Source organism: Chelonoidis abingdonii, chromosome 8 (genome assembly GCF_003597395.2).
Source record: "Chelonoidis abingdonii isolate Lonesome George chromosome 8, CheloAbing_2.0, whole genome shotgun sequence".
In the NCBI taxonomy this organism is placed as follows: domain Eukaryota; kingdom Metazoa; phylum Chordata; order Testudines; family Testudinidae; genus Chelonoidis; species Chelonoidis abingdonii.
The window spans coordinates 37,606,104-37,623,025 of NC_133776.1; the positions used below are offsets into that span (position 1 = coordinate 37,606,104).

At 43.3% G+C, this 16,922-nt stretch overlaps 1 protein-coding gene across 1 annotated transcript in view; it reads left to right on the plus strand.

The window, feature by feature from the left end:
* The window catches only part of CUL3 (cullin 3), a 107,732-nt gene that overhangs the window by 21,955 nt on the left and 68,855 nt on the right, over positions 1–16,922 (plus strand). Inside the window, exon 2 of the mRNA XM_032777911.1 lies at positions 1,671–1,868. Within this exon, the coding sequence (XP_032633802.1) occupies positions 1,671–1,868 (198 nt within the window). The remainder of the gene's footprint in view (positions 1–1,670; positions 1,869–16,922) is intronic.

Below are 16,922 nucleotides of genomic sequence, written 5' to 3' on the forward strand. Positions count from 1 at the left end.
AGGAGGAAAATGCTCCTTCACGGTGAGGAAAGCTGGCTGCTGGCTCCTTCTGGCAGCAGGCAGTGATTCACCCCTGCTCCCAATACAGTGTTCATAGAGAGGGGAAAAAATGTATGCTGCCTTGGCAATGAAGAATGAGCATTCTTCCCCAAAGGTGGAAGAGGAGAAGCCATGTACCTCCAAGACTGGGAGGATTGTGGCCACCACTCCCAAGAGGAAAAAGAAGGGTGGTGCTGGTCAGTGACTCCCTTCGAAGAGGGGGTGGAGACATCTAGCTGATGGTCTGATCTGGCATCTCAGCGGGGTGCTGCCTTCCAGGGGCCCATATGACAAGTTACAGAAGGATTGCCAAGGATTATCTGACCCACTACCCCATGTTGCTCATCCATGTGGGCACTAATGATTCTGTGAGGTATGACCCTGAGCAGATCAGAAGTAACAGCAGTGCTCTGGGAGTAAGGGTGAAGGAGCTTTTGCGCAGCTGAATTTCTCATCAGTCCTTCAAGTCAATCCTAGGGGCCAGGCAGAGACAAGACACATTCTGGCTGCATGGATGGTATTGCCAGGAGGGCTTTAGCTTCCTTGACCACAGGATGCTGTTCCAAGAAGGACTGCTGAGTACAGGTGGGGTCCACATATCTTGATATGCTCCTGATATCACTTCGTCTAGGAAAAAATAAAATATTTTATAGCATTGAGTATATTTTCCCCCCGTACTGGCCTGATGGCTCCTGGAAAGCTAAGTTGCAGCCCTATTTATCACCTGTAGACTTCAAGACACAAATCAGTCTACTGCAATCTCTATAATTTTGTTAAGCTACAGGACTCTGTCACCCTTCTCCCACCTTGTCATTTTAGTGAACTCTTTAAATAAGCATTGTATCACAAATATTAATTTATTATACAATGTGGTCTGAACAGAAGACTGAATCAGTACCAGCTCTGCAGCTAATTCACTGTGTAGCCTTTGGCAACTCATGAAACCTGTTTCCTGATCTGTGCAATGAGGATATGTTCTGTGGGATTGTTGAGTGTATTTGATGGTTGTTTGTTAAAACAGTGCTTCATCTGTTCTAAATACTTGTCATTTATATAGATATGTATTTCTTCAACACTCACCACTGTGACCTTAGCTGTGTTATAATAAATTAGAAACAAATAATTCACTCATATGTATCACTTCAGTAAAATCACTGCCTCTTACTTGTCACATATGAGATCTGTACCTGTTATGATGTATATCACTTAAAAGCTTGATTAAACAGGCCTAAAATTTGTCAGGTTCTATGTTAGTGTGGGTGATAACTGGAGATTGGTTGTTATATTTAGGGGAAAAACAAGAATTTTCTCCCTGTGCAGTCAGGGGTGAGTCCTGTGAAAACTCTGTTTTTGAAGGAAAAAAAGTCTGTTTAAAAAAAAAAAAAAAAGATGCCATTGACTGTGTACTTGGAAAAATCACAGCAAAGGGCTGACTCAGTGGAGTTAATCCCTACCAGTCTTGTCAACTCTTGTTGATCTAAGGTTCTGATAAATGTCATAAATTTCAAATCAGAGAAATTTGACAGAAGCCATTACTGCTGTTTTCAAATTACAGTAGTTTCCATCTAATTTTCTAATAGCCAAAGTTCTTAATTCTGGAAAATACTCATTTCTTTTCTTCACTATTGCAGATGACCATGGATGAGAAATATGTAAACAGCATCTGGGATCTCCTGAAAAATGCGATCCAAGAGATCCAGCGTAAGAATAACAGTGGTCTCAGCTTTGAGGAACTGTATAGGAATGCATATACTATGGTGTTACATAAGCATGGAGAAAAATTGTACACTGGACTACGAGAAGTCGTCACTGAGCATCTCATAAACAAGGTATCTAACTAAACTAAATTTTAAATCAGTGTCTTTCTTACTGATATGTAAGATGAACGCTATAATTGTGGTTTGTGACAGGAATCCAAATTTTGATACATTAGTTTTAAAACAATGTTTTTACTCATACACCGTACCAGTTTAGAATTACCGTCAAGCATAAGATGATCTTATGTTAGAGGTACTATTTATGTTTAAACTAATGAATAATGAAATGTGCAAATTTAAATGTTTATGAATATGTGAATCAAGAAACCATCTTTAGTTGAATCATTATTGCATGAGCAATGAAAATAGATATGTCTGCTAACCTGATCATTTTTTTTTTTTAAAGTTTGTGGCTTTTTGATGGAATTGAGTGGCTTTCTTTGGTGAACTCTGTTTCACTTACTAGTAATAACCCCTTTTTTCAATCTGGGAACTAACTGCATCCCAGAATAAGAGCTTGCTTGTAATGGGCTTTGTTCGTGGACTAATGAAATAGTTGTGCTGGGATTACATTATTTTATATATATATATATATATATATATATATACATACACATACATACACAGAGAGAGAGAGAGAGAGAGAGGGAGGGAGAGAGAGTAGAGAGGCATCATTCAATGCATAAAATCAACTTGACAAAAAACATCCTGAACAGTCTGAGTCTTTAAATTTCAGTCTTTTCAAAACATGCATTTAATTTAGCCCCAAATTTTAAATTAACAATCCTTTTGATTCTGAAGATAAAAGAAGTAAAGACCTTCCATCTCGCCTCAAGCCACAGATTGGACCTCTATGGCTTTGTGTTGAAGAAAAGCAGTCCTGTTTAGATCTGGCGTAGCTAGCTCATGTTAGCTAAACCCAGGCTTGACTTGACCTTTTTCTGAGTTGAAACAAGGCTGTAAACTTATTGGTCTAAAGAGATCCAGCACTTGTGGCAAAATCAAAGATGCAGCCTGGAGAACAACTGTTTTTCCACTGTGCTCATTGTATGTACTGACCCAGGCACCCTGGGTAGAATCACAGCCTATCATGCCCTTACTGCACAGTTTAGTGAGTTGCAGTAATCAGTGGACTTCTTCCCATTTTTGGTGGTTCTTTCAGGTGAAGACATTTTAAAGACTTTGCTCCAGACCACTTCAATCTAAAATAAGCTTTAAATATATATGTTCTTACATTGTGTGAATGCAGGGACAGGTTGAGTATAAACTGACCAAAGGATTTTGCACATATATACCCTTTTATTGTAATATATTAATGCCTCAGATATATTAATGAATTTGTCAAGACTAGTCATGTAACATGGTAAATGTCTGAGACTTTTAGAACTCTATGCCTGTAAACACCTCTGCATTATCATGGGCTTAGTGGTGTTTACAGCCTATGCTTGGTAACACACATTAGTGCAGTAATCTTTCTCCTGGTTAGACATGAGGTCAAAATGAGTTTCTTGTGGTGGTCTGATCTCTTCTGCTCATTATTTATTTTATTTTATTTGTGTTTAAAAAAAGAAAAGAAAAGAAAAAAGCCTACACATGTAGGAAAGCACAGTTGTGATAACTGCCAGTGACTCTAAATAACAAAAGTTGAGTAGGACTGAGGTATTGTAGTGCAGCTGTGAATGGGATGCTTATATAGTTTTTACCTGGAAATGTTTTTTTTTTCATGCAATTAGAGTTTTTTATCTGATTCTTATGAGAGCTTAACTAATACAAATTCAGCAATGTCTGGTAAATTCATATTTCAAATGAGTAATGAAAGGGCCTCTGTGTATGTGCACGTGCTTGTGCTCACGGAAGAGTATAAGTGTGATTTAGACATCATCAAAATTTGAGTCAGTATTTGCAATTGAAATAACTTATTCATGAAAAGAAAACTAATTGCTGAATTTTTAATCTTTAAATTAGTTGGTTTTAAAATGACTAAATACAGAAAATTTCCATATTATATACAAACTGGTTTCCTCAAACATGTAACCATTCACATGGAAAGGTGACTTCCTGGTAAAAGTGCAGAAAAATATAACCTTGAATGAAGAAGTATTTTTGGTTGTTTTTTTTTGTTTATTTTGTAAAAAAAAAAAAAAGTCTTCAATTTAAAAACCAATTCCTGTCTTCTTTAATCTGTGTGTTCCAGCTTCAGGATGTGACATTAAAGTGTGATTATGTCCAGAATATTGGTTGTATAAAATGGTGCTATTTTAATAACAGAAATAAAAAATAGCATTTCAGGAGTGTATACACAGATGGTAAAAGTTGGTTCAACTCTGAAATTAGACATCTCTTCAGTTTTCTTGTAGTACTTTGTTGCAAGGCAGATGAAACAACTAATTACAGTTCAATCTATTTAACTGAGCATTTTACTTAACTGAAAGTTTAGTGGAAAAATCATTACATCTTTGATAGCTCTTTCCAACACTACTTCTTATGTCAGTATTTGAAACATTAAGTATCTAATTAAATCACTGGAATGCATTCTAGTCACAGGTGTTCACTTATCGATATCTTCAAAGAACAAATGGGCTACAAAGATACTAGGGCTGGTTGGGAAAATCTTACAAAACATTTTTTGCTAATTTGTCAAAATCAAAACATTTAGTGGAGGCAGCTTGATTTGATGAAATTCCAGTAGAATACAGGCAGGTTTAAATATTTGCCTGTTTTCCTGTCAGCTCAACTGCCAGACTGCATTGGACAGGGGGACTGCAGGGTTTGTGGTTCCAAGGCATCCCCTAGGTAGACAGCCCTGGAGCTGGGGCTCCATTCTTTGTGGATACCCTTATGAGAACAGGTTAATGTTCTTGTAGTTAAGTATACCAAGTATGGTGCATGCGCGGTGCGTGTAATACAGAAGTTTATCTGTGGTTAATAGATGCCAGAGATTAGCAAACTGCTACTCATTTATTTGAAAGCACTTTTTATGGTTATTGGTGTTCAAGTTTGAAACACAAAAGTATATTTTTCTTGTGTAGTTAGAAACTTTTACTCTGCTGTCTTTAACTGCTTGTTGAAAGTTGTGTTCAGCCAGACTTGACTTAGGAAGAGACCAGACTAGGGGCTGGCAAACTTTTTGGCCTGAGGGTCACATCTGGGTATAGAAATTGTATGGCAGACCATGTATGCTCATGAAATCGGGGGCGGGGGGGCAGGCTCCAGCTGGGGATGTGGGCTCTGGGGTGGGGCCAGAAAGAGGAGTTCAGGGTGTAGGAGGGGGCTCTGGATTGGGGCAGGGCATTGTGGTGTGCAGAAGGTGAGGGCTCCGGCTGGGGGTGCAGGCTCTGGGGTGGGGCTGAGGATGAGGGGGTTGGGGTGCAGGCGAGTGCTCTGGGCTGAGACCAAGGGGTTTGGAGGGCAGGAGGGGGATCAGGGTAGTTGGCGGGGGGTGGACGGATGGACTCAGGGATGCGGATGCCAGGCAGAACTTACTGGAAGCAGTGGCACATCCCCCCTCCGACGGGCAGATCTGCATGCCCCCCCGTTGGCAGGCGCCACCCTGACAGCTCCCATTGGCCACGGTTCCCAGCCAATGGGAGCTGCGGGGGGTGGTGTTTGGGGTGGGGTCAGCATGCAGAGCCCTCTGACTGCCCCTAATGCATAGGAGCTGAAGGAGGGACGTGCTGCTACTTCCAGGAGCTGCATGGAAAGTTGCCCACCCTGCTCCCAGGCTGGAGCCCGAAGCAGGGCAAGCCCCCAACCCCGCTCCCTGGCAGGAGCTCAAGGGCCGGATTAAAAGGTCCAACGGGCTGGACGTGGCCATAGTTTCCCCACCCCTGGACCAGACCTTTTGAGGAAAAAAGTTATGTAACTTTAAAAAACAAACAAAAAGCCACTATCTGATATGTTTTTTGCAGTATATTTAGTTGTAATTAAAATCATTAATGTTTGCCTCTGCCAAGTGCCAGCCCTGCTTGTGAGCATTGGCACTAAAATTAAAATGTAGCAAGTATAAAATTTTAAGAAGGATAAAATTAAACACAAACTATATATAAACTTTAGCTAGATAAAAGTATTACACCAGACTCTCAGTGGTTCATGTATGAAATAGGTCTGAATTGTTGTAAGTAGTGGGACACCTAACTTTTACATTTCCAGTTTCTTCTGTGTATTGTGTAGTTAATGAGGTTAAAAATAGCTTTTTGTAGTTGCTTGAATTTATAGTTACGCCTTCAGGTGCCAACCAAGATTGAGGCCTCTTTGAGCTAGGTTTTGCATGAACAGAAAGCAAGTGCCTCCAAAACTTTACATTCTAAATAGGTAAGACAGATAGAGAATCAGAAGAGAAATGGAACAAGTGAAGTTCCATGTCCAAGATGACATGGCAGTTCAATAGTAGAGATGAGAACAGAAACCAGGTGTCTTAACTCCTAATCCAGTGCCATATCTAGTGAACCCTGGTGCATTTAAGTAGTAAGAGATCATACTGTCTATCAAATCTAAATGGATTGATAGATGACTTTGTTCTTCAAGTGATTGCACATGTGTATTCACTCCACATAGAGTTGCTGGAATTTTTTTCCTCAGTGTTAACTATCTGGGTGGCTTGAGTGCCCTCTGCTGCTGCATGCCACTGAATCTAGTAGTATAAATGACTAGCTGACCCTGAGCCCCCTCAATTCCTTCTTATTGACCGTGATGGTCCCTGGAACTGCTCTTCTTCTTCTTCATAGAATCATAGCACAGGAAGACCTCGAGAGGTCATCTAGTCCAGTCCCCTGCACTCACGGCAGGACTTAGTATTATCTAGACCAGGGGTCTCAAACTCCCGCCCACAGGCCATCTGCAGCCCGTGAGCCTCTCCCGTGTGGCCCGTGCAGCTCCAGCAGTTTTGAGGCTGGGTGTCTCCCTTGGCCCCATCTGCCGCCCCAGGCACACACCTGTCCCAGAGGCCCCAGCAGCACAGCGGAGCTGAGCGGTGTCTGCCTGCTCACTCCAGTGGCTGCTGGCCCCTCCATGAAGGGCTGGGGTGGGGTTGTGCCTCTGCATGCTGCCTCCACCTTGAGTGCCCCCGTGGCCAATGGGATGCTGCGGGGGCAGTGCATGGGGGCAGCAGCGTGCGGAGGCCCCCTGGCCCACCTCGCCCTGCCTTGGAGCACCAGGTAAGCGTCCCACCCCTGACCCCCTCCCAGAGCCTACACCCATACCCACTCCCACCCCCAAACTCCCTCACAGAGCCTGCGCCCCTCTCCATACCCCCTAGCCCCCCAAACTCCATCCCAGAGCTTACACCCCTCCCACCTCCAAACTCCCTGCCAGAGCCTGCGCCCTAGGCCTTCTCCCCCACCCAAACTCCCTCCCAGAGCCTATATCCAAATCCCCTATCCTAGACTGCCTCCCCCACCCAAACTCCGTCGCAGAGCCTTATGTGGGGGGGGGGTGGAGTTTCGGGGGGCAGGTTCTGGGCAGCACGAATGACATTATTGGCCTACTGGAAGGATTTGAGGACTGACACTGGCCCTAAGGTAAACTGAGTTTGAGACCCCTCATCTAGACCATGTACTCTCAGTGGACGCTGTTCTCTTGCATTTTATTGTAAATAGTTTAGTGTTTGTTTTGTTAGGTTTTTACTCCATCTGATGATTTTGGTTGATTCCTGGTGCTGAGGGATCTCTCGGTCACCAGACTTCAAGGCCTGCATTTTGGGCCATAGGGCTATGCCCTTGAGTGACCCAGACTCAAGTTGCTTGAAGTGCCTTGGGGAAGATCACATTGGGGAGCATTGCCAAATATGCAGAGACTTTAAGCCTTGCACGAAGAAAGATTGTGAAGCCAGGCTAAACTTTCTACTGATGGAGACCTCCATGTGACCCAGATTGGTAAAACTTGGCACCAAGTGCCTAAGCGTCAATGAGCAGTGCGCCTTCTACTCTGCCTGAGTCCTAACAACAGTTTCACCATCCCCAGTGCCTGAGAAGAGGCATTAGAAGCAGACTGCTGAAAGGGGAAGATCCCCAGCACTGAAGTCTGCTAGACATGGGGATAAGTGGTGTGTGGTCTGAGTATAAGCTCGCCTCTGCATCAGAGCTGCAGAAGATGCCACTGTTGATTACAGCAGCTTAGGTACGTTCTGTCAAGTCCAGAGCCAGAGGAAGCACCTTCCACATCTCTGGCACTGCATTATATCCACTTTGTTTTGGAATTGATCATACCAAAGGCATTTGCAGCTGCCAGAGACCTCCTCTCTGTCAGTGCCAGTACTACAGGCAGTACAAGAGCTGATGCTATCAGTTCTGATGAACACAGGAGAACCAGCCAGACTGCTGCAGCACTCGATATCATGCCAGCCTCATGTACCCCTGATGGCTTGTCCTTCTGTACCATCAAAGGGAAAACTCACGATACTCGCTTCTCTGGGGACCTCTCAATGTTGGCATGGATCGTCGACATGGATCATCTGGAATAGCACCTCGATGGTCAGTGGAAGGAAAGTTGTTGTCTTCTGAATTGGAGGTCAGGTGCAGCATTTCCCAGCCTTGGAGCCACACTATCTACCCCTCCTCCAGATGTTTCCATCCTTTCATGGATCCTGTCATGGGAGTACCGTAGAAGTGGGTGGTCAGGAGATCACTGGGTGCACTATGCCTGTCCAGTGTCTTTTTTTTTTTTTTAATCCGTGGGTCTTTTCCCTGTTTCCAGATCAAATTCTGGGCACTTCTATTTGGTGGCATTGGAAAGGCCCATACATGGAGCTACTCACCAGGTAGGACTCATTCTTGACTCTGGTACAGAGTCCAGTACCAGACAGCAAGAACCAGCTCAACAAGACCCTGCAGATCAGGAAATGGAGGAGCATCTGCAGCCAGTGCTGGGCTTCTCTTCCTCCTCCTCTGATGAGGCAGTCGCAGGAGGGGTCGTGTCATCTTCTCCCAGATGACTATAAGTCACACCAAGAATTGTTGAGGAGAGTTGCTTTAAATCTGGGCATACGGGTGGAGGAAGGAAAAGTATCCTCACACTGCCTGATCAGTATTTTTGCCACTGCAGGTCCTTCCAGAATGGCTCTTCTTCTCAGTGAGATAGTTAAGAATCTGTGGCAGACCTCTGCATTCTTTCTCCCCACATCAAAAAAGGCTGAGCACAAGCCGTATGTGCCTGCCCAAGGTTATGAGTTCCTGTACTCCCATTCCCTCCTCTGGGAGTATCTGTTACTAAAGACAGGAAAAGGCAGGGACATCAGAGTACAACCCCAAAATCAAAAGATTCAGAAAAGATAAACCTGTTTGGTAGGAAAGTTTATTCTACTGTGAGGGTGCAGCTCAGGATTGCAAACCAGCATGCACTGTTGAGCAGGTCTGACGTGAATGTATGGGACTCTATTCTAAAATTTAAAGACATGCTCCCAGAAGATGCTAGACAGGAGTTCTCGCTAGTGGATGAGGGAAAATCAGTGGCAAGGGCCTGGTGGCAAGGGCCTTGCTGCAAGCTGCTCTGGATGTGGCTTACTTGGCTGCCAGGTCCATGGTTTCAGGATTGACCATGTGGAGGAGCTCCTGTTGCAGTCCTGGAGGTCCAGCAGACTGTGCAGGACCTGCCCTTTGAGGGATTTTTCCCTCTTTTCAGGGCAGACTGATGCTAAGCTCTGTGCATTAAAAGACTCAAAATTAATGGGGTGGGGCCAAGGGGTTTGGAGTGTGGGAGGGGGCTTAGGGCTGAGGCAGAGGATTGGGGTGCAGGGGTGGGGGATGAGGGCTCAGTCTGGGGATGAGGGCTCAGTCTGGGGATGAGGGATTTGGGGTGGGGAGGCTCAGCTAGGGGAGAGAGTTGGGGTGTGGAAGGATAAGGGCTACAGGGTGGGGCTAGGGATGAGGGGTTCATGGTGCAGGAGGGAGCTCAGGGCTGGGGCAGAGGGTTGGGGTGCTGGGAGGTGAGGGCTCTGCCTGGGGGTGCGGGGCTGAGGATGAAGAGTTTGGGGTTCAGCCAGACTGTCCTGGGGCTGGGGCCAGAGAGGAGGACTCCACATTCCACCCAGCCCTCTCCCCACCCACAGCAAAGAGATCCAGGGGAGGGGCCCCCTTTCCTCTACTAGCAGTGCACTCACCTGGCACAGTCATTGCACGTGCTCCTAGGAATCGGGCCCTTCTTAGATCCAGGAAGGCCCCTCACCGTCCCTGTGTTGGGTACCAGAGGATGTTCCGGGGGAGGCATGCGTGGTGGCAGGTGGGGCTGGTGGAGCCACCTGGCCCCAAACATTGGTGGAGATGGGCTCCCGGGCCCTGAATTTGCTGGATCCTCGGCACCAAGGGGCCCATATAACTCGCCGTCCCTGGTCATACCAGACATACCTATTTTTCCTTTGTTTTGCAAACTGCCTTTTCCAATTCCTAAGTGTTTGGTCCCGTATCACCACAGACCGCTGTGTGTTGAGCACAGTAGAAGTGGGGTACACCCACCAGTTTATTTCTGCTCCTCTTTCTCACCATCTCTCCTGGTCCCTCTTGAGGGACTCCTCTCACAAAGAACTTCTGGTCCAGGAGGTTTAACCTCTTTCAGGTGGGAGCCATAGAGGAGGTTCCACAGAATTTCAGAGGGAAGGGTTTCTACTCCCATTATTGCCTAACCCTGAAAGTGAAGGGATACTGCAGATCTATCTTAGACCTGTGTCAGCTCAACATCTATCTCAAAAAGATAAAGTTTTGCCTGGTCACCGTAGTGTCCATTATTCCCTCTCTGGATCTTAGAAACTAGTATGCTGCCCTCAATTCAAGAGAGGCCTACTTTTGTGTGTTGATATATGAAGGGCACAGAAAGTTCCCCAGATTCCTAGTGATACTCTTGCCTTACTGGTTCATGGAGCTTCCGTTCAGCCTGTCTGCAGCTCTTCATGTGTTTGCAAAATCTATGGTAGTAGCATTCCTCAGTAGATTAGCAGCACGGGGTCTACCATTCCTTAGATGACTGGTTAGTCAGTGGCTGGTCCAAAGCTCAGGTTATATGCAGCATTCAACTCGTATAGTCAGCCTTCAAGGCCTTAGGCCTTCTAATCAATACAGATAAGTCTATCCTTTGCCTGGTATAGAAGATGCAGTTTATAGGGGCTGTATTGAACTCTACTGAAACCAATCTATTTAATCTCTCACGACAGACCTCAAGATTCATTCAGTCACAACAGCCCAAAAGTGTATGAAGTTCCTGGGGCACATGGCCTTGTGTGCACGTGTAGTACAACGTGTGAGGCTGCACATGACGCCCATCCAGATGTGGCTGGCCTCAGGTGACTCACCTTGCACTTTCATCTGAGCCCTGTGCTCATGGTACCTTTGTGAGTTCTAGTTTAGGTGAATTGGTAGTTAGCTTGTCAATGTCTGTGTGGGCGTTCCATTCCTCAGCCTTAAACCATTGATGACTGCATCACCTCTAGGGTGGAGAGTTCATGTGGAGCCTCTCTGAACTTGAGGTTTTGGTCTTCAAGGGAACTCCCTCTTCATATCAACCTCAGAGAGCTCAGAGTGATTCGTCTTGCCTGTTAGACTTTCCTAGCTCATATCAATGGGAGAAATCTGTTCGTTCTTAGACAACAGTGCAGCAGTGTTTTACTTGAGCAGGCAGAGAGGGGCTCTCTCATTCCTCCTTTGTCAGGAATTCCTGTCGAAATTGTGCATAGCGTGTTCAATCAACCTCAAGGCCTCTGACCTGCCAGGGATGGAGAATGAGCCAGCAGACCATCTGAACAGGTCCTTTTCCAATCACCACAAGTGTTCTCTTTGCCCAGATGTAGCCAGATGCATTTTCCAGCAGTGGGGGACTCCCTAAATAGACCTATTTGTGAACGAGTACAACAGAAAATGTTGTCAGTTCTGTTCCCTGCAATACCTCAGACCGGGCTCCATCACAGAAGCCTTCCTATTGTCCTGGACAGAAGAGCTTTACTATGGTTTTCCCCCAATCCCACTTCTACACAGAGTGCTTCTAAAAATCAAGTGGGATCACACCCCAGTGTGTTGCTGTCATCACGCGTTTTCTACCCTACTGGTCCTCTCAGTGGCAATTGCAGTCTTACTTCAGTTGCACCCGGATTTGATCTCTCAGGACCACAGTTAGCTGCTCCACCTGAACTGGAAGTCCCTTTAATTTAATGACCTGCAAACGCCAAGGTTAAATCCCAAAGAGGAAGCTTGCTTGGAGCAAGTTTGCCAGGTCTTACTAAGTTAGCAGAAAGCTCTCCTCTAGGAAGAGTTCTCTGTCTGGGATTATCAAACCGTTGTCTCACCAATGCATGTGTCCATCCAACATATACTCAACTTTTTGCTGTACCTGAAACAAGGTTTAGCAATTTTCTCTATCAAAGTTCACTATCATTTTCTCTATCAAGGATCACCTGGCAGCAGTATCAGCTTTCCATGTGGATAACTAAAAACAGCAGAGAATCCTGTGGCATCTTGTAGACGAACAGACGTTTTGGAGCATGAGCACGACGTGCATCTGACGAAGTGGGTATTGGCCCACGAAAGCTCATGCTCCAAAACGTCTGTTAGTCTATAAGGTGCCACAGGATTCTCTGCTGCTTTTACAGATCCAGACTAATATGGCTACCCCTCTGATACTTGACACGTGGATAACTTACGTTTTTGCTAATGACATGGCAATTTGATTCCTTAAAAGCCTGGAAAGATTGTGCCCTCAACTAAGGGAGCTTGTTTCCCCTTAGGACTTGAACTTGGTTTTGTCTAGACTTACAAGACCAGCATTTGAGCCTTTGGCAAAATTCTGTTTATTGTACCTTTCGTGGAAGATGGTTTTCCTAATTCCTATCACTTCTGCCATTAGAGCCTCTGAACTGTGCGCCCTTGCATCCAATCCATTGTACAGTCTTCTTTAAAGATAAGTTGTACTTATGCCCTCATCTGAGTTTTCTCTCTAAGGGAGTTGCAGATTTTCACATCAGTCCATCTACTTACCTGTATTTATCCCAAGCCACATGCAATTAGGGATGAAGAACAGCTTATGGTTATACACATTGGACGTTAGATGAGTACTGGCATTCTACATAGACAGGACTAAACTGTTTTGTGGCTATAGCAGACAGAAAGAGAGACCTTTCAGGATCCTAACAGAGAATTTCATCTTGAATATCTTTTTGTATATGTGCTTGTTATGATCTAGCAAGCATTTGACCACAATGGAAGCTGGCTGCTCACTCTACAAGATCGCAAGCATTCCTCGGCGGCATTCCTAGCGCAGATTCCCTATCCTGGACATGTGTATAGCAGCAACTTAGTCACCAGTGCATACTTTCGCTTCCCATTATTCCATCATCTAGTACTCTAGAGACAATGCCAAATTTGGTTGAGCTGTACTACAGTGTGTGTGCGCGCGTGTGTGTGTGTAACTCCGATTCCTGTGTTTGGGAGTCACCAAGAATCAAATATGCATGTGCAATCATTCAAAGAAGAAAAAACAGTTACTAAACTTTTGTAACTGTTGTTCTTTGAGATGTGTTGCGTGTGTCCATTCCATGACCCACCCTCCTACCTCTCTACATTGGAGTTTCCAAAAAGAAGGACCTGAGGGGGCTCAGGGTCGACTGAGCCATTTATCGTTGCACCAGTGGTGCATGGTGGCATAGGGTGCTAAAGCTGCCTAAAGAGGTCCCTCTGAGGGAAAAAATTTTCCAGCATCTATGTGTGGGGTGCGCACACATCAAGAGTGGAATGGACATATGCAACATATCTCAAAGAACAACAGTTATGAAAGGCAAGTAACCATTTTTTGGTGAAATCACTGCTGGTCCTATGCCATCTGTATCTGGCACCTTGCACTTCATTTGTATCTGTTTTCTTGCCCTGGTTTTATCTCCTAGCTTCACCTCAGGGCTTTACCCTTCCATGGCTTGGTCCCACACATTCCAAATAGTGTTGCCCCTTTGCTCCCTTTACGACACAGCTATGCCTGGACAAAAATCTCACCCTAAATAGGACAAAAGCCAGCAGGCCTAGAGCCCCAGAACCATTTGCTGATAAGTGATACCATGGCAAGTTAAAAGGAAGAACTACTGTTAAAAATAATGAAAAGTTAAAATGTTAGAGGAGAGAGTTGTCTGTGGTTTTTTTTAAACCTAGTAGATAACCCAAACTGACACTACAATAGCGTACCACAAAGTATTTTCCCTCATGGGTAATTGGCATACTGTGTGTGTGTTTACTGTAAAATGTAATTATAAATACCTTAATCTGCTGTGCATATTTTAAAAAATGTAAAAAATGTTTTCTAGAAAGCAAATGTCATTCAGTATCGTGCGTTTTATCCTTTCCTCTATAAAAGGGGCACTTGGTGGAGAGCAAATATTGCTGGTGGAAAACATAAAATTACACTGTAATGCCTTATTTTAAAGCTACATCTGAATAAAGAGTATCTAATGTCACAAACATATAAACTCTTTTACTTTTAATAATACCATATTATAATGAATGGAAAACTTCTGCAATAAAAGCTTTTAACTAGAATTTTAGCTAAAAAGCAGATTAAGGCCCCAGTTCAGGAGGTACTTAAACATACTTAAGTACCTTCCTGAAGTGGGAATCATATTTTTATAATTTATTTTCCTCCCTACAGAAGATGAATCTGGCTAGCTGGGACAAGTGGCGTGTAGTTTATGGAATTACATGGCTGAACTGTTTGTGCTGTACCAGATCTCAAAATTGCGAAAGGAAAAATGTTATACCATAAATCTACTGCACAGCCTATTTCAGTTAGTTAAAAGTAAAGCTATGCAAGGAGAAAATTTAAATAAGAAAAACACTATTAGAGATTTAAAAAAAAAAAAGCTAAATTTTTTTAAAAGCCAAGAGCTCTCTAAATTAGGGCTGTCAAACTATTAAAAAACTTAATCGCCATTAATTGAGCTGTTAATAATACCATTTATTTAAATATTTTATGATGTATTCTACACTTTCAAATATATTGATTTCACTTACAACACAGAATACAAAGTATACAGTGCTCACTTGATATGTATTTTTTATTACAAATATTTGCACTGTGAAAAACAAAATAAATAGTATTTTTCAATTCACTGAATACAAGTACTGTAGTACAATCTCTTTATCATGAAAGTTGAATGTACAAATGTAGAATTGTGTACAAAAAAATAACTGCACTCAAAAACAAAACAGGTTAAAACTTTAGAGCCTACAAGTCCACTCAGTCCTACTTCTCGTTCAGCCAGCTGCTCAGACAAGTTTGGTTACTATTTGCAGGAGATAATGCTGCCTGCTTCTTGTTTAAATGTCACCTGAAAGTGAGAACAGGCATTCACATGGCACCTCTGTAGCCGACGTTGCAAGATATTTACATGCCAGATGCACTAAAAATTCATATGTCCTTTCATGCTTCAACCACCGTTCCAGAGGATATACGTCTATGCTGATGACGGGTTCTGCTCGAGAATGATCCAAAGCAGAGTGGACCGACGCATGTTCATTTTAATCATCTGAGTCAGATGCCACCAGTAGAAGGTTGATTTTCATTTTTGGTGGTTCGGGTTTTGTAGTTTCCACATCAGAGTGTTGCTTTTTTGAGACTTCTGAAAGCAAGCTCCATATTTTGTCCCTCTCAGATTTTGGCCGGCACTCCAGATTATTAAACCTTGGATCAAGTGCTGTAGCTATTTTTAGAAATCTCAGATTGGTCATTTCTTTGCATTTTGTCAAATCTGCTGTGAAAGTGTTCTTAAAATGAACATGTGACCCCTATAACACGAAATATATCACAGAATGCGTGTAAAACAGAAGAGGAGACATACAATTCTCCCCCAAGGAGTTCAGTGACAAATTTAATGTATTATTTTTTAATGCGCATTATCCGCATGAAATCACGTCATCTGGAGTGGTGGTACCAAAGCATATCTGGTACGTAAATACCTTGCAATGCCGGCTACAAAAGTGCCATGCGAACGTCTGTTCTCACTTTCAGGTGACATTGTAAGGAAGAAGCAGGCAGCAGTATTTCCTGTGAATGAAAACAAACTTGTTTGTCTTAGTGATTGGCTGAACAAGGAGGAGGACTGAGTGGACTTGTAGGCTCTAAAGTTTTACGCTGTTTTGGTTTTGAGTGAAGTTATGTCACACACAAAAATCTAAATTTGAAAGTTACACTTTCACGATAAAGATATTGCACTACAGTGCTTGTATGAGGTGAATAGAAAAATAGTATTTATTTTTTCATTTTTACAAGGCAAATATTTGTAATAAAATAATATAAAGTGATCACTGTACACTTTGTATTCTGTGTTGTAATAGAAGTCAATATATTTGAAAATGTAGAAAAACATCCGAAAACATTTAATATATTTCAATTGGCATTCTATTGTTTAACAGTGCGATTTAATCACAATTAATTTTTTGAGTTAATCGTGTGAGTTAACTACGATTAATCGACAGCCCTAGTCTAAATCAAAGTCTAAAACAAATCTTGTGCGAGCTTTCATCTTTGTGAATATAGAGGCTATCTAACTTATTCTTAAATACATACACTGAAACAAATACATGTATATTTTCTATATAGTTCTATAGATGACTCACACATAGAAAACCTTCAGATAGTTCTTTGCTAGTTTCTTCAGTTTGTCCCAAAGTCTGAAGAGAAGTTCAGTGACTGAGCTGTGTCACTGATTGCAAGGCTTGAGTGACCCTTTAACACAGTTAACTATTATATTTTATGTAGATTAGTTTATAACTCCAAAGTGTTTATTGTGTTGTGAAATGTGAACAAGGCTAGTTAGGGTTTGTCATCTTATCAGAGTTAGCCCAGGCTAGTCTTGCATGAGCCATCCACACTGCGAAGCCCTATCCAAGTCAGAACTCTGTGTCTCTGTGTACAATGGTACTGTACTAGCGCCTAAGCTGAGTTGGATTTCTAGCAAGATGTCCTTGGTTCTTAATGATGCATTGAACTGGGCCACTTTCTTAATTCATCTTTAGTGTCTGGGTCTTCCTGATGTCACACCACAGATTTACCAAAAGGCTGGTATCAGCTTCTGGCCACCTAGCAGACCGTGAGGAGTAGGGTGACCAGACATCCTGATAAAATCAGGAGTGTCCCAATATTTCGCGACACTCCGTTTTTTTTTTTTTGTTT